General features: G+C 41.4%; 1 protein-coding gene across 1 annotated transcript in view; it reads left to right on the top strand.

The window, feature by feature from the left end:
* Positions 1-23639, top strand: part of anxa6 (annexin A6) — a 61042-nt gene that overhangs the window by 9280 nt on the left and 28123 nt on the right. Inside the window, 12 exon segments of the mRNA XM_055160072.1 lie at positions 2013-2097; positions 7503-7597; positions 9291-9335; positions 9337-9417; positions 11522-11612; positions 12487-12566; positions 13547-13603; positions 17480-17573; positions 19601-19696; positions 19782-19840; positions 20646-20768; positions 22252-22310. Of these exon segments, the coding sequence (XP_055016047.1) occupies positions 2013-2097; positions 7503-7597; positions 9291-9335; positions 9337-9417; positions 11522-11612; positions 12487-12566; positions 13547-13603; positions 17480-17573; positions 19601-19696; positions 19782-19840; positions 20646-20768; positions 22252-22310 (965 nt within the window).

Here is a 23639-nt window from a genome sequence, read left to right as displayed (position 1 = left end):
GCGCCGTAACTGAGCCGTGCCTGCACCCTCAGCGTCCCTCAGAGTCCATCTTAGGAAGGTCCTGATCCTTCTCAGTCAATAAAGTGATGAATGTTCACTCATGATGGATCCACGAGAGGCACTGACCTCCTCCTGTTACGCTCATGTGCCTCAGACCTTCTGACCAGACTGAGAAAATGTTAACGTGAAGTAGTAGTGAGGGCTTTTGTTAGGTTTATCTAAACATTAAAAAACAAGTAGAAAGACAAGAGATTAATTCAGTTTTACTCGCGAGGAGAACGGGCAGAGAGTGGGCATCAAAACCAACAGTCTCCACACGTTCTGATGACTCAAGGCCGTTCTCCTCCTTTTATTTCATTAGGAGGCCCTAGTTACAGAATGATAATTCTCAAGGGGAAGGGGAAACAGCAAAGACATAATAAGAAACTGATGCAGCTAAGCATAGTACAAACACATAAAACATGATTAACAATCAGGAGGTGCCTTAGGTCAGACACCATCATAACTCTTGCATGTGTGACAGTGGGAGTTGGCTTCATGTGAGGAATCATCTCGAGGTTCACTAGAGCGACAGGACACTGCACACAGTTGTCAAACACACAGAGGTTATTCAACAAGTGACAAGTGATTGGTACATTATAAATCAAAGAATTGTAGTACATAAATGGTTAACTCATAGGCCTAGAATATCACACAAGTATTTAGCAAATATGGGATAATAAAATTATTCTGACATCTTTTTTATATGATCAGATTCTTTTAGATCAGTTTATTTTAAAGAGTTTTAGTAAAGTTTATTGTGATCAAAGCTTCTCACTCATGTTTCCTTCTGTGCTGATTCTTGTGCTGCTGGTGGTCAGAGGGGCCGACGGTCGCTGGAGGTCAGGGGCGGACTGGCAATGCGCGTGTTTTGGCAAAGTCCGGAACAGTCGGTCAACTGTGGGGCCAGTTTTTTCCTTAGGCAGGTTTGTGGGGTAAAATTCCAGGGTGTTTTTTTTGGTCCCAGTCGCCCCCTGCTGGTGGTAAACTACAGTAGACACAAACCCATCACATTTATCCATCCACATGAACAGTGTTGGGAAGGTGACTTTTAAAATGTAATCCCCTACAGATTACAGATTACATATCCCAGAATGTAGTTTGTAACGTAATCCATTAAATTACTTAAAGTGAGTAAAGTAATCTGAATACTTTGGATTACTTGATATTGTCGTGCTTTTTAAAACGACATGAATGTAACAATCACATCCTGAAAATTCTTGTTTGTTCTCTTCAAATTGGCCCTGGTTTAGACCTGGTTTAGTCCTGGTTTAGTCCTGGTTTAGTCCTGGTTTTAGTCCTGTTTTAGCCCTGGTTTTAGCCCTGGTTTTAGCCCTGGTTTTTTAGTCCTGGTTTAGACCTGGTTTTAGCCCTGGTTTAGACCTGGTTTTAGTCCTGGTTTAGTCCTGGTTTTAGTCCTGGTTTAGTCCTGGTTTAGTCCTGATTTTAGTCCTGCTTTAGTCCTGATTTTAGTCCTGCTTTTTTAGTCCTGCTTTTAGTCCTGGTTAGTCCTGGTTTAGTCCTGCTTTAGTCCTGGTTTTAGTCCTGCTTTAGTCCTGGTTTAGTCCTGGTTTTAGTCCTGGTTTTAGACCTGGTTTAGACCTGGTTTTAGTCCTGGTTTTAGTCCTGGTTTAGTCCTGGTTTAGCACAAAATGTGAAAACAGGAAAATACCGCTGTGTAATTCATTTATTTCAACAAAGTAACTGTAATCCAATTACCACTCACTGAAACAGTAACTGTAACTGAATACAGTTACTCGTCATTTGTACTCTGATTACATAACTCCGGTACATGTAATCTGTTCCTCCACAACACTGTACATGAACAGTGGCCTGATGGAGCTGAAGTTGCTTTGCCTCATAGTAAAATCATAGTTAAGCTCTGGACTGGTTCCTGGTGAAGCTGTATGGACTTTAAAAACACAGAGGAGCTTCATGATCTCCGTCCTTATGGTTGTGTTTGGCTCTTGCAGGTGTTCAGAGGGACAATCACCGATGCCGCGGACTTCGACCCCACCGCAGACGCAGAGGCCCTGTACAACGCCATGAAGGGCATCGGTGAGTCTTTACAACCACACGACACGACCACAGAGTCTGAACGTCCATTTCAACAGAATCATGTACATGCATCGTGCAGTTCACACTGGGAAGGATCCTCAGAAAAAGTGAGCATCAAACCGCCATGTTTGTTTTCCCAGTGGGATGCGTCTATTGACAAAGTCGATCTTTTCACGTCTTTTGAACCATATCACTTTTGTTTCTGGTTCTGATATTGTCATATTTTAGTTTTGGGATTCAGACATGTGACACTGGAGACACGATGACGTCAACCCCATGCGTCAACCGCAGCGAGCTGCTCTGTGTTTACGGAAGTTGTCCAAACATGGACGTGAGCATTGAGCACCTGGAGATTTTACAGTTCCGGTTTCCGCCTGCTTCAGCGCAGAATAGTGACGTTTGTGTCTTGTTGATAACGTGTAGGTGGATGAATGCACTTTGGCCGTTCAGACTGAAGTCGCATGTCAAAAGATCAGATATGTATCAGTTTTAGGAGCACATATCCAAGTGTCCTGGGTCACATTTGAAAAAATCGGATCTGTGCCGTTCAGACTGTCATTAAAAAATCAGATACAGGAACATAGAAGCCAAAAAATCTGATTTGGGTCACTTCAGGCTGCAGTCTGAACGCAGCCTTAGAAACAGAACAACAGAATAAACAGAGTTTTGTGCCACAAAAGGGGTCACGCAGGGTTACAAAAAACATGTGATAAAACTTAGGGACACACACTAAACTAAAACACAAGTTCCCCAAATTAAACCACATAAACCCTCAAAAAGAATCGAGTGACCAAATCAAAAAAGGCACAAAACAGAACTAAACTAAACTACACACACACAAAACAAAATGGCAGACTGGCCACCAAGACCAGCAGCCCCGAACAGGTGCTGATAATCTCCTTAAATAGGGGGAGGTGGCTGCAGGTGAGGTGGGCGTCGACCTGCCCCACCAATCACAGACCAGGGCTCCTGCAGCAGGAATCAGGAGAACTTGGCAAAAATCACACAAATGAGAACCAAAGCCTGGGGCCGTAACACAAAGACAGATTGACAGATATAAATTTCCATCACAGCTTCTTTGTGCACTTCCTGTTTACAATACAGCAGCAGCAGGTTTTCAGTGTCCATTTATACACTAGTACACAGTTTATGGATCAAATAAAAGAGCTGAAAGACTCATCACAGGAGGAGCACAACAATAACAAGAGCAGAGTAGAACCTCTCACGGATAAAACAGGAGTAAATTATTCATGATTGTTCATAGGAGAAGTTCATGTCCTTGTCAACGTGGAGCTAAGATTGTGATGTAGGTGAGATCAGGTCACAGTAACAGTGCAAAAAAAAAACAGACGTATAAACTAAGGCTGAACGATTTAGGGGGAAAAAACTGACTAACGTTGCAGGATTGTGTCTAAATTTGCGATTTCTGTATTAATACCTGGATCCCGAATTTCAGACGTCCGGTCATAGCGTGATTCATAATGGGAAGGGCCCACGGAAAAAGTGAGCGTCAAACCTCCATGTTTGTTTTCCCAGTGGGACGTGTCTATTGTCAAAGTCGATCTTTTCACGTCTTTTGAACCATATCACTTTTGTTTCTGGTTCTGATATTGTCATATTTTAGTTTTGGGATTCGGACATCGTAATCGTGTGGTTGTTGGATCCTAACAGCGGAAAATGGCTCGAGAAATTTGTTTGCGAACTTCATAAATGCAAAAGTGAATCAGATGTGTGTGACTCAAACCTCCGTTCAAACTGTTTCTCTTCCCAATGGAATTGAAAAATAGTGAAAGGTGAAGGCGATGGGCAGGATTGATCCACAGGAAGAACCAAAAAGGAAACTTTGTCTGCCTAAATCATTCTGAATTTGCAGCGAACATTTTGTATGTGGAGCGTCGACAAATCAAAATCCCGATCCCTCGCTCAACCTCGGTTACGAATTTAAAAAATTAACGCTAAAGCGAAAGGCACCAACTGTTCACCAAGAAACACCTTCCACTGCAAAGAGACCAAGACGTGATGTTTCTGTAAAACCACAAGAACAAGAAAGTGCAGCTCAGTCTGTTTGTCTTCTGCTCCTCTCACTTAACAAACAGGATTTTGTTTTGTCGTCGCTCCACATACAAAATGTTCTCTACAAACCCGGGATGATTTCTTAGTCAGTCAAATGTTTCCTTTTTGGTTCTTCCTGTGGATCAATCCTGCCCATCGCCTTCACCTTTCACTATTTTTCAATTCCGTTGGGAAGAGAAACAGTTTGAACGGAGGTTTGCATCACACACATCTGATTCACAAACTTCCAAATCCTGTTTTCTGCTGTTAGGATCCAACAACTACACAATTACGATGTCCGAATCCCAAAACTAAAATATGACAATATCAGAACCAGAAACAAAAGTGATATGGTTCAAAAGACGTGAAAAGATCGACTTTGACAATAGACACGTCCCACTGGGAAAACAAACATGGAGGTTTGACGCTCACTTTTTAACCCTTCCCATTATGAATCACGCTATGACCGAGTCTGAAATTCGGGATCCAGGTATTAATACAGAAATCGCAAATTTAGACACAATCCGCAACGTTAGTCAGTTTTTTCCCCCTAAATCGTTCAGCCTTAGTTTATACGTCTGTTTTTTTTTTGCACTGTTACTGTGACCTGATCTCACCTACATCACAATCTTAGCTCCACGTTGACAAGGGCATGAACTTCTCCTATGAACAATCATGAATAATTTACTCCTGTTTTATCCGTGAGAGGTTCTACTCTGCTCTTGTTATTGTTGTGCTCCTCCTGTGATGAGTCTTTCAGCTCTTTTATTTGATCCATAAACTGTGCACTAGTGTATAAATGGACACAGAAAACCTGCTGCTGCTGTATTGTAAACAGGAAGTGCACAAAGAAGCTGTGATGGAAATTTATATCTGTCAATCTGTCTTTGTGTTACGGCCCCAGGCTTTGGTTCTCATTTGTGTGATTTTTGCCAAGTTCTCCTGATTCCTGCTGCAGGAGCCCTGGTCTGTGATTGGTGGGGCAGGTCGACGCCCACCTCACCTGCAGCCACCTCCCCCTATTTAAGGAGATTATCAGCACCTGTTCGGGGCTGCTGGTCTTGGTGGCAGTCTGACATTTTGTTTTGTGTGTGTGTAGTTTAGTTTAGTTCTGTTTTGTGCCTTTTTTGATTTGGTCACTCGATTCTGTTTGTGGGTTTATGTGGTTTAATTTGGGGAACTTGTGTTTTAGTTTAGTGTGTGTCCCTAAGTTTTATCACATGTTTTTTGTAAGCCTGCGTGACTCCTTTTGTGGCACAAAACTCTGTTTATTCTGTTGTTCTGTTTCTAAGGCTACACTGCGTTCAGTCGTGTCACTGCAGCTTAAATGCTGAAAAGTTCACAGACGAATGTTCACACTGAACGAACCGATGCATTTGCCTGCTCAACTGTACGTTCACATAACGACCGGAGTTGTCAAAGTTGTTGTTCCGGAAGTAGAAAACCACGAAGAAGAAAACCACGGAATTAGAAAACCACAGATGTGCGGATGCTGAGCCACTTTGTATCTGTATTCAACAGAGCGAAATTCACGAGAGGCGACTTTTCAATGATTTTCAGTCGATCGAGCTGGTTGTGAGTCATTAATCGAAGCACACGAAGCATGACACATGATTCGATTTTCAAAAAGGGTCAAAAATCGCACAGTGTACCCCGGCCTAAGGCTGCGTTCAGACTGCAGCCTGAAGTGACCCAAATCTGATTTTTTGGCCTCTATGTTCCTGTATGATTTTTAATGTCAGTCTGAACGGCACAGATCCGATTTTTTCAAATGTGACCCAGGACACTTGGATATGTGCTCCTAAAACTGATACATATCTGATCTTTTGACATGTGACTTCAGTCTGAACGGCCAAAGTGCATTCATCCACCTACACGTTATCAACAAGACACAAACGTCACTATTCTGCGCTGAAGCAGGCGGAAACCGGAACTGTAAAATCTCCAGGTGCTCGATGCTGCGTCCATGTTTGGACAACTTCCGTAAACACACACACGCTCGCTGCGGTTGACGCATGGGGTTGACGTCGTCGTGTCTCCAGTGTCACATGTGGGACACTTTCGGGCCGTTTACCGTTCACACTGGAGTCACAGACAAGTCGCATTTAATTGGAAATGTGAACGACCTCGCAAAAACATCGGATTTCACAAAAAAATCGGAATTGAGCGTTAAGCCCTGCAGTCTGAACGTAGCCTTAGTTTAGTTTGATTTTCTGTATATTTTTAGTCTTTTGTTAATTTACCTTTTACCTTCCTGTTAATTAAACATTATTTAATTTATTCTATTTTACATCATGGTTTTTATTTGTGTTACTTCCCTCACCCAAACGAGCCGGGTCGTAACAGATGTGAACGTGATTTCTACCTGGAACCAGAGCAGTTATTAAAAAGTGTAAAGGCTCAGCAGACGCAACTTTGGAAACCTCGAGAAACTCCGCTGAAGTTCAGTTCTGTGTCGACTCAACGCACTCTGCCGCCGTCGTCTTGTCGCCGTTGTTTTTTATTCATGCATCTGCGTCGAGGTTTATGCGCCGCAAAGTAATTCACCGCCACAACGATAAGAGGCAAAGATTTAAAAATGACGTTTGTGTTTGCAAAACGAAGCGGGAAGTGGAGTACTGGAAATGTTTGTAACTCTAACCCGGAACTAAACCAGGTCTAAACCAAGTCTGAGCCAGGTCTAAACCAAGTCTGAGCCAGGTCTAAACCAAGTCTGAGCCAGGTCTAAACCAAGTCTGAGCCAGGTCTAAACCAAGTCTGAGCCAGGTCTAAACCAAGTCTGAGCCAGGTCTAAACCAAGTCTGAGCCAGGTCTAAACCAAGTCTGAACCAGGACAAAATCAGGACTAAACCAGGTCTAAACTTGGTCTAAACCAGGAATAAACCAGGACAACATCACAACTAAACCAGGTCTAAACCAGGTCTAAAATCAGGACTAATCCAGAAATAAAACCAGGACTAAACCGGGTCTAAATCAGAACTAAAACCAGGACTAAAACCAGAGCTAAAACCAGGACTAAACGTGAAAATATTGTCCTGAAACGAGCGGCACCGCATTTTAATAATTTCCTTGTGTGTCGGAATGGTGAAATTTTGAAAAAAAAGCTCAAGTGCCGCCACTTTGACCAAGGAAAAAAAAAAAAAAGTCTTAGTGCTTTGATAAAAAATGGAAATGACGCCACTCCGACAATTAAACGTCAGTGTTGGAGTGGCGGTTTATAACCTCGGAATGCCGGAATGTCGGGGTGGTGGTCTGTCGGAATAAGAGCTGTACCCACATATAATTTACTAGTCTCTAAGTGAACAGAAAACATTATAAATCTCAGTTATTCACAAAACAACTTTTCATTTCAGGCAGCGACAAAGAGGCCATCTTGGACCTGGTGACATCACGAAGCAACGCCCAGAGACAGGAAATCATCGCCGCCTACAAGAGCAGCTTTGGAAAGGTACGGCTTTTTGTACAGATTATAATTTGTTAAAGCACAGGTGTCAAACATGCGGCCCGGGGGCCAGATCCGGCCCTCCAAGACCTTTAATCTGGCCCTCGGCTGATTTTCTACTAAAATATTTAAATTATATTTTTTATTAAAATATTGGTAATTTTCTGCGTGTTTATCACAGCAGCGTCTCCAGCGTCTCTGTACGTGGCCCCTCCCACCAGAGCAGCACAAATGAAGACTTGTCTCTTTCCAAACGCTTAAAGTACCTGTTTAAAAATGTACTTAAAGAGTAAAAAGTAAAAGTAATTCTCGCAGATTTTGAGATTTAATAAAGCTTCAAATGTAGAGTAGAAAGAAGAAGTACAATCTTGTTTCTTAAGTAAAAGTACAGACACCAGAGCAAAGAAATACTCAATAAAAGTAAAAGTATCACATGAAAAATCAACTTAAGTTAAAGTATTAAAGTACTTGTTTAAAAATGTACTTAAAGAGTAAAAAGTAAAAGTATTTCTCGCAGATTTTGAGGTCTAATAAAGCTTCAAATGTCGTGATTTTGAGACAGATTGAAGCCAGAAACAATTCAGGCTTTTTAATTTTGTATTTTTTGTGTTTGCTCAAGCTACAAATTTGTTCAAAATAAACCTTAAACATGTCTTTAACTATAAAAACAATACTTTTACTTTTCCATCCTGTTCAAAAATGAAGTGCAGTAGGCCTACAAAGTACAAATACCTGCTCTCAAATGTAGTGAAGTAAAAGTAAAAAGTATTCAGTGTAAAATGTAATTAAGTCAAGTGTAGACTGTGTACTTAAAAGTAGGTTCGATCACGTGACTGTGGACTCGATCCGGACTCGGACGTTATGTTCCGATCAGGTATTGGAAAATTAATATACGACAGGGGTGTCAAACATACGGCCCGGGGGCCAGAAACGGCACTCCAAGACCTTTAATCTGGCCCTCGGCTGATTTTCTACTAAAATATTTTAATTCTATTTTCTATTAAAATATTGTTAATTTTCTGTGGTGTTTATCACAGCAGCGTCTCCAGCGTCTCTGTACGTGGCCCCTCCCACCAGAGCAGCACAAATGAAGACTTGTCTCTTTCCAAACGCTCTTAAAGGACGATCGTTTTGACTGTTGACCGTGACACCCTCATCAGAAAAATGTCCAACATGAGAAAAGTGGAACCGAGTGCAGAATTTTACAACAAAAATTGACTTATTCCTAATTTAATGTTAAAACACTGTGTTGAAATCGAATTTTTCTTAAAGTTTCAGGTTGTTCATAATAATATAATATTTTGTAAAAGAAAGAGTTCATCAGTTAAAAAAGATTTCTGTCATAGATTTGTGTTTCTCCTAACAAATATTTGAACTTATTGTTATTTTTGGGGTTTATATGACATGAGTTTTCTGATCCGGCCCCTTTGGGATCAAAGTCAGTTGGATACGGCCCCCGGACCAAAATGAGTTTGACACCCCTGTGTTAAAGGTTTTATATTACACAAAATAAACTCTTGTGTACATTGTTACGTCCTCATAATCAGACCTGACATTGTGTTTTGTTTGAGTAATCCTTTATTATTAGTCTGTACATCATCAAATCTCAAAATGAAGCAGTAGTTTTCAAGTTAACCATTTATTCGGTAAAGACAAGTGGGAATTTTGTTTCATTCTGATCATTTTTTACTGGTTTCAGGATCTGATCGAGGACCTGAAGTACGAGCTGACGGGGAAGTTCGAAGGGGAAGTTCGAGCGTCTCATCGTGAGTTTGATGAGGACCCCGCCTTATCACGACGCCAAGGAGATAAACGACGCTGTCAAAGTACGAGAACTTTTCAACTTGGTGGTTTTCATATTCTAGAATGTGGTGATTTTTCTGTTGATTATTGAACTTTACCATGAAATATATAAAAGGTAAACTCACAAATGTTCTGTTAGGAACTAGACCCAAGAACTGACTGTATCCCAACAGAAATCTGCATTTGAACAATATTTGTTTTAGCCGAACCCGTCTGTGCATTGTGTAACTTTTCTGGTGGAGCGTCCGTCAGATGCTTTTCTCCGTGGAGATGTTTCACAGTATGGGATTAAACCTTTCTATCTCCACGGAGACCAAACCAGACCAAGTTACAGGTCAGATCTGTGGAGAGGCGACGTCGCTCAAGTCAGAACGTCTGTTTTTCTAGGTATTTTCGAGCTATAAAACCACCTGGGATTGAATAAATGTGAAGTCGAGCTGTTTAAAGTCACACTGCGGAACATTCCAGGCAGAGCAGTGACATCTCCATAGAAACAAGCAGGTTATTGTTTTGTCTGGAATGTCCCGGAGTGGCATTAAACGTATCCATCTTGCATTTACTCAACAACATGGGTTTGTGTCGACCTGAAAACGTGCATTATAACTGTGCGTGGGCTCGCCTCTCCACAGATCTGACCTGTAACTTGACCCTGTGGTGTCCCCTGCTGTTTCTGTAGAGATAGATAATAAAAATAATGCCATACTGTGGAACATTCCAGGCAACGTCACCATGGAGAGAAGAAAATCATCTGTCAGTCTGAAACCAAAAGCAACAATGAGTGTGTTTACATGCACATCAATAACCCGGTTATGATCGGGTTTTTTGAGTATCCTGGTTTCTTGATGGTGCATGTAAACGCAGTAACCCGGTTATGGCAGTATCCCGGTTATTAGAAACCAGGTTACTGTAGCTGGTTTATTCCGATAGTAACCGGGATACTTGTGACATGTAAACGCAGTATCCCGGTTACTGCAACATAAAGTTGAGTGCGCATGCGTCCAAAAGACACTTTCCAGCCTTTCACCACAACAGTAGTGACATAAATAAATTGACCAACATAAATAAAGTGACCAAACGAGTGAAATGACTGTAAAATAAAGAGCTGCGCTAAACCTGCACACGTACGAACCTGCACTCGTGTGACGCTGAAAAGCTAAAACATGAACTATCTCCTGTACAACACACACACACATACACACACAGAACACACTCACCATCATCAGCGCCTCTTCTGTCACAGAAATAACACACATAATCCACAGAGTCGTGTCATTTAGTCCAAAAGAAACTGATCACATCAGCGGCACAAGGAGCGAGTTGTTTTTATCGCCGCTAACAGTTTATGCTAATTAGCCAAACGGTCTTAAGTTTTGTTTCTGTAAAACGTAAACAAATGTGATCAGAGCTGAATTATCTGATCAAACGGGCTGATGTGGATCTATAGTGTTTATGGTTTATATGTTGTAAAGTTGAGTTTATTTATGCAGAAGATTTTAATGAAGAATCTGCACAGTGGATTGTGGGAGATCTCGTAGCTCCTTAGCTTCTTATGCTAAAGGAAGCTCACGGTTTGTATTTTTCCTGGTTTATGAAATCGATTAAAGTTAATTTTTGCGCCTGCGCATTTGTAAGATTATGTCAAGAAACCGGGATACTCCATTTGATCATGTACACGCGAATATGAGTGTCCCGGTTTCTCAGTGCTCATGTAAACGCAGTAACACGAATACTGACAGAACCGGGATATGGATAATAACCGGGAAACTGATGTGCATGTAAACACACTCAATAACTCATTTACTTTAAAGTCAGACTGCATAACATTTCTAGTGGAGGGTTCGCACGCTGCTCGTTTCCTTGGATACTGCTTGAAATGTTCCACAGTACGGCATTAATCTCCCTGGAGAAAGCAAGCGGTGTCTCCAGGCGAATGCACCGGTCAGATCTGTGGAGAGGCAAACTCACTCAAGCCAAGAATGTGTGTGTGTGTTTTTTTTAAGATACTTTTGAGCAATAAAAACACAAGTAATGAAATAAATATAAGAACCCTCCACCAGAAAAGTTACACGGTGCAGCTTTAGTTGAAACAGAGATGATTTCGTGTGTTGTTGTTGCTTGTGTTTGTAGGGAGCAGGAACAGACGAGAAATGTTTAATCGAAATTCTGGCGTCGAGAAATAATCAGCAGGTTCATGACATGGTGGAGGCCTACAGAGACGGTGAGAGACTAAACCAGGACTAAACCAGGACTAAACCAGGTCTAAACCAGGACTGAACCAGGACTGAACCAGGACTGAACCAGGACTAAACCAGGACTGAACCAGGACTAAACCAGGACTAAACCAGGACTAAACCAGGTCTAAACCAGGACTAAACCAGGACTAAACCAGGACTAAACCAGGAAACCAGGTCTAAACCAGGTCTAAACCAGGACTAAACCAGGACTAAAACCAGGACTGAACCAGGACTAAACCAGGACTAAACCAGGACTGAACCAGGACTAAACCAGGACTAAACCAGGACTAAACCAGGTCTAAACCAGGACTAAACCAGGACTAAACCAGGACTGAAACCAGGACTGAACCAGGTCTAAACCAGGTCTAAACCAGGTCTAAACCAGGTCTGAACCAGGACTAAACCAGGACTAAACCAGGACTGAACCAGGACTGAACCAGGACTGAACCAGGACTAAACCAGGACTGAACCAGGACTAAACCAGGACTAAACCAGGACTAAACCAGGACTGAACCAGGACTGAACCAGGACTGAACCAGGACTAAACCAGGACTAAACCAGGACTAAACCAGGACTAAACTGAACCAGGACTAAACCAGGACTAAACCAGGTCTAAACCAGGACTAAACCAGGACTAAACCAGGACTAAACTAGGACTAAACTAGGACTGAACCAGGACGAAACCAGGACTAAACCAGGACTAAACCAGGACTGAACCAGGACTAAACCAGGACTAAAGCAGGACTAAACCAGGACTAAACCAGGTCTAAACCAGGACTAAAGTAGGACTAAACCAGGACTAAACCAGTCAGGACGAAAAGTTACACAATGCAGCTTTAACTTTTGTATGTGTTTCAGCGTACGGTCGAGAGATGGAGGAGGACATCATCGCCGACACTTCAGGACATTTTAAGAAGATGCTGGTTGTTCTGCTCCAGGTCAGTAGTAGTAGTAGTTTAGTACTTTAGTAGTAGTAGTAGTAGTAGTTGTTGTAGTAGTTGTAGTAGTAGCAGTAGCAGTAGTAGTTGTAGTAGTAGTTGTAGTAGTTCTAGTAGTACTACTAGTAGTAGTAGTAGTAGTATTTGAGCAGTCAAAGTTCTAGCAGTTGTAGTTTAGGAGTCATAGTTCTAGTTGTAGCAGTTATAGATTTGTATTTATAGTTTTAGTAGTAATTGTAGTACTAGTAGTTGTAGTAGTAGTAGTATTAGCAGTAGTAGTAGCAATAGTAGCAGCAGCAGCAGCAGCAGCAGCAGTAGTAGTAGTTTGGTGCAAGAAGTAGTTTTGTAGTCAATGAAAAGCAAAGTTGTAGTTGTAGTAGTTATAAAATTAGTAGTAATACGAGGTTTTGTAGTAGTAGTATTTTAGCAGTTGAAGTACTAGTACTTCAGTCGTAGGTTTGTAGGTTTGTATTTATAGTTCTAGTAGTAGGTAGTAGTAGTTTACTTGTAGTAGAAGTAGTAGTAGTAGTAGTAGTAGTAGTAGTAGTAGTAGTAGTATAGTAGTAGTAGTAGTAGTAGAAGTAGTAGTAGTAGTAGTAATTTGGTGTAAGAAGTAGTTTTGTAGTCAATGAAAAGCAAAGTTGTAGTTGTAGTAGTTATAAAAGTAGAAGTAATTTTTAGAAGTAGTTTTGTAGTAGTAATAGTTATTGTAGTATTTTAGCAATCAAAGTTCTAGTAGTAGTAGTAGTTTCGGAGTCATAGTTCTAGTAGTAGTAATAGTAGTTGAGTATTTGTTGATCTAGTCGTAGCCGTCGTAGTTTTGTTTTCATAGTTTCATAGTAGTAGTAGTTTGCATGTAGTAGTAGCAGCAGTAGTAGTAGTAGTAGTAGCAGCAGTAGTAGCAGTAGTAGTAGTAGTAGTAGTAGTAGCAGCAGCAGTAGTAGTAGTAGTAGTAGTAACATGTACTTTTGTCTCTTCAGGGGACCAGGGATGAGTCTGGGGCGGTGGAAGAGGATTTAGTTGCAGAAGATGTTCAGGTGAGACCGATATCGGGTTTTTTCACATGACCGATACCGATACTGGTTACTTAGAATCTAGGGCAGCCGATGACCGATAAGTTCTGTCGATATTTTGCCGATATATGTCATTTAAATTCACTAGAAACTCCACAAACCTTTAACAGAGCTGTGTGGTTGTTTTTCGCAGTTATCGTAAATTTTCGGTTATCGGGATTTAAGGCCGATCTCTGATTCTCTAAAAAGGCCAAATATCGGTCGCTCTCTGGTGTCAAACTTTGTTGGTAGCTGCGTTTTTGTTTTTTTGTTTTTTTCTCACCCAGTTTCTGCAGTCGAAACCGTCAAATGTCACGATGTATTTTAGAACATGAACTTTATTCTTAATTCCGCCAAATGAAAAAGGAACTGGACCAAATACAGAGTTCAGAAAATTTATTTTTGGTATTAGTTATTTCCTGTCACTGAGAAGGACTAAACCAGGACTAAACCAGAACTAAACCAGAATTAAACTAGAACTAAACCAGGACTAAACCAGAACTAAACCAGAACTAAATCAGAATTAAACAAGGACTAAACCAGGACTAAACCAGAACTAAACCAGAATTAAACTAGAACTAAACCAGGACTAAACCAGAACTAAACCAGAATTAAACAAGGACTAAACCAGGACTAAACCAGAACTAAACCAGAATTAAACTAGAACTAAACCAGAACTAAACCAGAATTAAACAAGGACTAAACCAGGACTAAACCAGAACTAAACCAGAATTAAACAAGGACTAAACCAGGACTAAACCAGAACTAAACCAGAATTAAACTAGAACTAAACTAGAACTAAACCAGGACTAAACCAGAACTAAACCAGAATTAAACAAGGATTAAACCAGAATTAAACCAGAACTAAACCAGAATTAAACAGGACTAAACCAGGAAAACTAAACCAGAACTAAACCAGAATTAAACAAGGACTAAACCAGGACTAAACCAGAACTAAACCAGAATTAAACAAGGACTAAACCAGGACTAAACCAGAACTAAACCAGAATTAAACTAGAACTAAACTAGAACTAAACCAGACTAAACCAGAACTAAACCAGAATTAAACAAGGACTAAACCAGAACTAAACCAGAACTAAACCAGAATTAAACAAGGACTAAACCAGGACTAAACCAGAACTAAACCAGAATTAAACTAGAACTAAACTAGAACTAAACCAGGACTAAACCAGAACTAAACCAGAATTAAACAAGGACTAAACCAGGACTAAACCAGAACTAAACCAGAACTAAACCAGAATTAAACCAGAACTAAACCAGAACTAAACCAGAATTAAACAAGGACTAAACCAGGACTAAACCAGAACTAAACCAGAATTAAACTAGAACTAAACTAGAACTAAACCAGGACTAAACCAGAACTAAACCAGAATTAAACAAGGACTAAACCAGGACTAAACCAGAACTAAACCAGAATTAAAACAAGGACTAAACCAGGACTAAACCAGAACTAAACCAGAATTAAAACTAGAACTAAACTAGAACTAAACCAGGACTAAACCAGAACTAAACCAGAATTAAACAAGGACTAAACCAGGACTAAACCAGAACTAAACCAGAATTAAACTAGAACTAAACCAGGACTAAACCAGAATTAAACTAGAACTAAACCAGGATTAAACCAGGACGAAACCAGGACTAGACCAGAATTAAACCAGGACTAAAGCAGAACTAAACCCGAATGAAACTAGGACTAAACTAGAACTAAAGCAAAACTAAACCAAACCTAAATCTAAACTAAACCAGGACTAAACAAGGACTAAAGCAAAACTAAACCAGGACTAAACCTGAACTAAACCAGGATTAAACCAGGATTAAACCAGGACTAAACCAGGACTAAAACAGGACTAATGCAGGACTAAACCAGGACTAAACCTGAACTAAACCAGGACTAAACCAGAACTAAACCAGAATTAAACAAGGACTAAACCTGAACTAAACCAGGACAAAACTAGAACTAAACCAGGATTAAACCAGGACTAGACCAGGACTAAACCAGAATTAAACCAGGACTAAAGCAGAACTAAACCCGAATGAAAGTAGGACTAAACTAGAACTAAAGCAAAACTAAACCAAACCTAAATCTAAACTAAACCAGGACTAAAACAGGACTAATGCAGGACTAAACCAGGACTAAACCTGAACTAAACCAGGACTAAACCAGAATTAAACCAGGACTAAAGCAGGATTAAAACAAGACTAAACCAGGACTAAAGCAGGACTAATGCAGGACTAAACCAGGACTAAAGCAGGATTAAAACAAGACTAAACCAGGACTAAAGCAGGACTAAATCAGGACTAAACCAGGACTGTGACCTCTGTGTGACCCGGTCTGAAGGAGTCTATTGATGGAACATTCCGGACGTGAGCACATTTTCTGTCCACATGATTTGAGCCTCGGCACAGAGACTCTCACTTTCACTCTTCCCTCGGATTACGAAACAGAAAAACAGACAGACACAATCACAATAATAAAAAAAAATAAATCCCAGTAAAACATTTTAAATCGACAGGATCATGAAAAAACCCAAACTGCAACGAATAAAAACAGATGAAACCAAATTACACATAGAAATTCTTAGTTATTAAACAGCTCAAATCTGATCATATTAAAGGTTGTATGGAGGATTTTTTTTGTTTCAAATTGTCAATGATAGATTATAGAGATGCAGTCGCCTTGTAATTATGATGACCAAAAAAAAGAGAATAAAAATTCATCAACTCTGGACGTGGTGGGGCTAAACATTTGCCAATAGATAACGACACTGCCTCGTTATCTGTGAGCTGACAGGCTGTCAATCAAACTCCCTACGTTTCTAGTGTAACTGACTTGCCTGCGCGCCGCCGGTACGTGGTTTACGTACGACTGTCACGCAGTCCACAGACGCAAGACGCACAGACGCTGTTTACTCCACCAACGCAACAGTTCTTAGCGGCTTTTTTTGACCTATATCTTCCTCGCAGTTCGCACAAAGTTTGTTGCAATGGCGACAAGAATCCAGGAGCAGTTCGCCGCAAAAGAAAGTCCGTTTTTGAGGTCGCTGAAAGAAGAAGACAAGGGGAAAAGCAACGAAGCCAAACTAAGGTGATTCTTGGAGATTCATTCCAGCGATGGCGCGACTGAAGCAGACGAAGGGTCTAAAGACTGACGCACTGGTCCACAAATTACTCCTGGACAGGAAACTTCTGCTTATTATGAAAACGTACTTTATTTCCAAGAGCTAGACAAACGTTTTTCAGGACACGAATGTGATATCCTGTGTCTGAAAACGTCATTTTCAAGGCAAAGAAAGAGTCCACTTGCTGCTGCGTGTTGTAACTAGTTCATTCGCACTGAATCTCCGCGCACCTTCTCTGCACCCCTTTCCTGCTCCTCTCCCCGCTGCCCGATCCGCTCTTCCCCCTGCTCCTCACTTCTCCGGGCACGGAATCTCCGCTCCCCTCTCTCCTCTCCTCTCTCCCTGCTCCGCTCTTCCCCCCGCTCCTCACTTCTCCGTCTTGTCCTAACCAACACTGTAGTTAGTTGTTTACAAGTCATGTGCAGCACCGGCTGTAAACAAACCTGTTTCTGGCGTAAGGAGGAGGCGGGAGGAGGTGTTTCTACGTAGGAGCTGTGGGGGAGGGGGGTGGTTTCACACATGCGCAACATTTGAAAAAGGACAAACAGTCGCTGGATTTCTCGTTCCTTGGAAAATCCTCTATACAACCTTTAAAACAAAAATCACCCCACACACGATAAATATTCAAGCCCAAAATAAAATACTGCTCCAGCTTTCACGTATTGGAGGATTTAGTTTTTATCGTGACATGTTTTGACAGTTTTTGTGTTTTTTGGCGTAGGACCTGTACGCTGCAGGAGAGGAGCAGTGGGGCACAGACGAGGCCAAGTTCATCATGATCCTGGGAAACCGCAGTATTCCTCACCTGCGCAAAGGTATGAAGTACTACGAATACTAATACACGCATCAAGAATTTCGGACTTCTGGTCATCGCGCGATGCATACTGGGAAGGATTTTCTGAAAAATTGATCATCAAACCTCCATGTTTGTTTTCCCAGTGGGATGCGTCTATTGTCAAAGTCGATCTTTTCAAGTCTTTTGAACCATATCACTTTTGTTTCTGGTTCTGTCATATTTTAGTTTTGGGATTCGGACATCGATAATTGTGTGGTTGTTGGATCCTAACGGCGGAAAACTACGGAAGCCGAGAGGGGTCACAACAAACGCAAATGCAGCAACAAATACAAGTGCGACAACACGACAAAAAGCCACAACAAACCAAAAAAAGCCACAACGGAAATGACCGCGAGACTCAATTTTAATGCAAACGCCGCAACAATTACAAACGCCACAACACAAACGCAAAATCCGCAACACATTAAAAAGCCGCAACACATCAAAAAACCACAACGGAAGTGACCGCGGGATTCTATTTTCTGACGGACCGATCAAGCGGCAAGTGAAGAAGAAGAACTACAACATGAAAAGAATAATGATAAAACAATAAATTACTTTTACTTACGTTTCCAACTTCTCCGTTCCTTTACTTTTCACGTTGTAGTTCTTCTTCTTCACTTGCCGCTTGATCGGTCCGTCAGAAAATAGAGTCCCGCGGTCACTTCCGTTGTGGTTTTTTGATGTCTTGTGACATTTGTGTTTGTGTTGTGGCGTTTGTATTTATTGCGGTGTTTGTATTAAAATTGAGTCCCGCGGTCATTTCCGTTGTGGCTTTTTTGTGTGTTGTGGCTTTTTGTTGTGTTGTCGCATTTGTATTTGTTGCGGCGTTTGCGTTTGTTGTGACCCCTCTCGGCTTCCGTAGAAAACGGCTCGAGAAATTGGTTTGCCAACTCCATAAATGCAAAAGAGAATCAGATGTGTGTGATGCAAACCTCTGTTCAAACTGTTTCTCTTCCCAGCGAAATTGAAAAATAGTGAAAGGTGAAGGCGATGGGCAGGATTGATCCACAGGAAGAACCAAAAAGGAAACATTTGTCTGCCTAAGAAATCATCCTGAGTTTGCAGCGAACATTTTCTATGTGGAGCACTGACAAAGCAAAATCCCGATCCCTCGCTCAACCTCGGTTATGAATTTAAAAAGTCAACGCCAAAGCGAAAGGCACCAACTGTTCACCAAGAAACACCTTCCACTGCAAAGAGACCAAGACGTGATGTTGCTGTAAAACCACAAGAACAAGAAAGTGCAGCTCAGTCTGTTTGTCTTCTGCTCCTCTCACTTAACAAACGGGATTTCGCTTTGTTGGAGCTCCACGTAGAAAATGTTCGCTACAAACTCAGGATGATTTCTTAGTCAGACCAAATGTTTCCTTTTTCGTTCTTCCTGTGGATCAATCCCGCCCATCGCCTTCACCTTTCACTATTTTTCAATTCCGTTGGGAAGAGAAACAGTTTGAACGGAGGTTTGAGTCACACACATCTGATTCCGTTTTGCATTTATGGAGTTCGCAAACAAATTTCTCGAGCCGTTTTCCGCTGTTAGAACATCCAACAACCACACGATTACGATGTCCGAATCCCAAAACTAAAATATGACAATATCAGAACCAGAAACAAAAGCGATATGGTACGGCCGAGGCAGAGCCGGGTCGCGAGCCGTAACAACGCAAACGTTCTTCTCGACATAAGGAAACTGACGAGAATTCCCGGCTCACTAGGAAATGAGGTCCTTTGTCCAAAATTCCGGACTGTCCCTTTAAGATGCTACAGGCTTTTTACACCATTTGTGGCAGAAGACCTTCTAGAGGAAACACTCTGAGGGACGAAAAGCCGAAACATCAGAGCGGAGTGAGGGTGAGGCTTTTCCTGGCGCCCCCTGGAGGCTGGACAGGACACAGACGAGGGACACTTTTGGCTCTTCCGCTCCTCAAACTGCCCCGACACTGAAACCTTTGAAAATTAAAACGTGAGCTGATTCTATTTCCTATTTCCTATTTTTTTTTGTAGTTTTTGACGAGTATGAAAAAGCCTACGAGACCAGCATAGAGGACAGCATCAAGAGTGAACTGTCCGGGGACTTTGAACGCCTCATGTTGGCCGTCGGTAAGAACTGAACTCCAAAATTTTTACAAAAAAATGTAAGGTTTTTGTGTGTTTAACCTGTTTTGCTGTTGTTGTTTTATTACAGTGCAGTGTATCCGGTCTGTGCCCATGTTCTTCGCCAAACGTCTTTACAAATCCATGAAGGTAAATCAAAAGAGATCGTAGTATTCTTTATGTTTGTGCTACTTACTTTTCTTTTTTTCTTTGGAATCTCTAAAGCAGTGGTAAGTTGGTCAAATATGTGTAAATAAATCTAAATCTAAATCTTGCCCAAGGACACAACAACAAAGTGGATAGGTGGATCTGACTGAAGATTCATTCCAGCGATGGTGCGACTGAAGCAGACGCAGGGTCTAAAGACTGACGCACTGGTCCACAAATTACTCCTGGACAGGAAACTTCTGCTTATTATGAAAACAGTACTTTATTTCCAAGAGTTAGACAAACGTTTTTCAGGACACGAAAGCGATATCCTATGTCTGAAAACGTAATTTTCAAGGCAAAGAAAGAGTCCGCTTGCTGCTGCGTGTTGTAGCTAGTTCATTCGCACTGAATCTCCGCGCAACCTTCTCTGCACCCCTTTCCTGCTCCTGTCCCCGCTGCCTGTTCCGCTCTTCTCCCCGCTCCTCACTTCTCCATCTTGTCTAACCAACACTGTAGTTAGTTGTTTACAAGTCATGTGCAGCGGCTGTAAACAAACCTGTTTCTGGCGTAAGGAGGAGGAGGGAGGAGGTGTTTCTACGTAGGAGCTGTAGGGGAGGGGAGGTGGTTTCACGCATGCGCAACATTTGAAAAAGGACAAACAGTCGCTGGATTTCTCGTTCCTTGGAAAATCCTCTATACAACCTTTAATTTGTATGAGTGAAACACACATGTACATAAATACTATCTGTTTATATGAGTGGATATACAGTAAACAAATGTACATAAATCCTGTTTGTGTGTTCAGGGTCTGGGCACTGCGGACAACACTCTGATCCGGATCATGATCTGTCGCTCCGAGTTGGACATGTTGGACATCAGGGAGTGTTTCCGTCTCCAATACGAGAAGTCGCTCTACAACATGATCAAGGTCAGAATTCACAAAAGTCCAAACTAGACCCGTCACCACAACAAGTTTTAGTAAATATAGACGATAAATGAGAATATTTAACCTAATTTGTGACACTGACACAATAAAAGCACCACAGAACTCATTTTAAATCTACAGAATTATTAAAAAATCATGAGCTGTAATAAATAAACAAGTTAGTTTGCGTCTTTAAAGAGTTGTAGAAGTTTGTAAGTAAAAAAAATGGCCAAAAAATAAAGTGGACTACAGGTGTATGACATCACCCATAGGTTTATAATCTTTTTGTGGTGACCTAAAGTTCAGTAAGTGGAAAAATCCATGTATCGTTCGTTCATTTGTTTTTCAAAATAAAACCAAAAATAAGAAAACGAAAAAACAACAGTTTTCTTCATTATTTGTCTCCAAAACCAAAATGAAAAAACAGATAATGATTTGTTTTTTCAGTTTTCGATTTTTTGTTTAAATGAAAAATGGAAAAAACAGATAACGGCCGTTTCCCGTTTACGTGACTTCTGTGACTGTGCCAGGACTGATCCAGGTCCGGGACCAGACCAGAACCAGACCAGGACTGAGACCGGGACCAGACCGAGATTGAGACCGAGACCAGACCAGGACCAGACCGGGACTGAGACCGGGACCAGACCGAGATTGAAACCGGACCGACCAGACCGAGACCAGACCGGGACCGGACCAGACTGAGACCGGACCAGACCGAGATTGAAACCGACCAGACCAGGACCAGACCGGGACTGAGACCGGACCAGACAGATTGAAACCGGGACCAGACCAGGACCAGATGAGACCGGACCAGACGAGATGAAACCGGGACCAGACCAGGACCAGACCGGGACTGAGACCGGGACCAGACCGAGATTGAAACCGGGACCAGACCAGGACCAGACCGGGACTGAGACGGGACCAGACCGAGATGACAGACCGACCGGGACCAGACCGGGACTGAGACAGGAGACCAGACCGAGATTGAAACCGGGACCAGACCAGGACCAGACTGGGACTGAGACCGGGACTGAGACAGAGACCAGGCCGGGACAAGACCGGACCAGACTGGAGGCTCAGAGCCCACGGAGGCTCAGAGTCAAAGCTCGGAGTTCACTCTGGTCCTGGTCTGGTCCTCTTCCCACTCTCTGGTCTACTCTGTCCTGGACCTGGATCAGTCCTGGTTCAGTCCGTATGCGGCGCAAAAATCCGGCATCGCAGTCACTGGAAGTCACGTAAATGAGAAACGGCCGTTATCTGTTTTTTCCATTTTTCATTTAAACACAAAATTGAAAACTGAAAAAACGAATCATCATCCATTTTTTCATTTTGGTTTTGGAGACAAATAATGAAGAAAACTGTTGTTTTTTCATTTTCTTATTTTTGGTTTTATATTGAAAAACGAATAAACGAATGATACACGGATTCGGAAAAATACATTTAGTGAAGCTTGTGTAGCCTGAAATCATCTGTTTTATGTTTGTAGGACGACACTTCTGGAGATTACAAGAGAACTCTGCTCAACCTGTGCGGAGGAGACGACGAGTGAGTGTCCACCAGGGGGCGCCATCACATACATGACACAGACGACACAGGGTCACACAAATAGTGTTGGGGAGTAACAGATTACATGTACCGGAGTTACGTAATCAGAGTACAAATGATGAGTAACTGTATTCAGTTACAGTTACTGTTTCAGTGAGTGGGAATTGGATTACAGTTACTTTGTTGAAATAAATGGATTACATGGCGGGATTTCCTGTTTTCACATTTTGGGCTAAACCAGGACTAAACCAGGTCTAAACCAGGTCTAAACCAGGACTAAACCAGGTCTAAATTAGGACTAAACCAGGACTAAACCAGGACTAAACCAGGTCTAAATTAGGACAAAACAAGGACTAAACCAGGTCTAAACCAGGACTAAATCAGGACTAAATCTAAATTAGGACTAAACCAGGACTAAACTAAACAGGACTAAACCAGGTCTAAATTAGGACTAAACCAGGACTAGAACCAGGACTAATCAGGACTAAACCAGGTCTAAATTAGGACTAAACTAGGACTAAACCAGGTCTAAACCAGGACTAAAACCAGGAATAAAACCAGGTCTAAATTAGGACAAAACAAGGACTAAACCAGGTCTAAACCAGGACTAAATCAGGACTAAACCAGGTCTAAATTAGGACTAAACCAGGACTAAACCAGGACTAAATCAGGACTAAACCAGGTCTAAATTAGGACTAAACCAGGACTAAAACCAGGACTAAATCAGGACTAAACCAGGTCTAAATTAGTACTAAACCAGGACTAAAACCAGGAATAAAACCAGGTCTAAATAAAATATGACACTAACAGTAGGTGGACATACTTTAAAGCAGCAGTGATCTCATATAAAAATCATTTCTCTATCGATAATATTTGTAATACAGTTAAGTAAAGACTGGACTTCTTATTTTCTTTAAGCAGATTTATCTTATGTTAAGATTTCCTTGTCTTTGCTTCTCTACAGTAAAACAAAAATCTGTTCATGGAGACTTCGGTTCAACAGACAATTTGAAGAGAACAAACATGAATTTTCAGGATGTGGTTGTTACATTCATGCAGTTTAAAAAAAAACATGACATATCAAGTAATCCAAAGTATTCAGATTACATTACTCACTTTAAGTAATTTAATGGATTCTGTTACAAACTACATTTTGGGGTATGTAATCTGTAATCTGTAGGGGATTACATTTTAAAAGTCACCTTCCCAACACTGATTATTACCACCAAACAGAGATAAACAGTAATGATAATGTGTTTCTATTGTTTCATAACTTACAAGCAACAGTCTTGCCAAAGGACACAACAGCAGCACGACTTCTTTTAGTCA

Source organism: Boleophthalmus pectinirostris, unplaced genomic scaffold, assembly GCF_026225935.1.
Source record: "Boleophthalmus pectinirostris isolate CB_2022bp ecotype Guang Dong unplaced genomic scaffold, ASM2622593v1 HiC_scaffold_3, whole genome shotgun sequence".
NCBI lineage: Eukaryota > Metazoa > Chordata > Actinopteri > Gobiiformes > Gobiidae > Boleophthalmus > Boleophthalmus pectinirostris.
The sequence above is the reverse complement of the archived record's forward strand: the minus strand, read 5'-3'. Positions and strand labels throughout refer to the sequence as shown.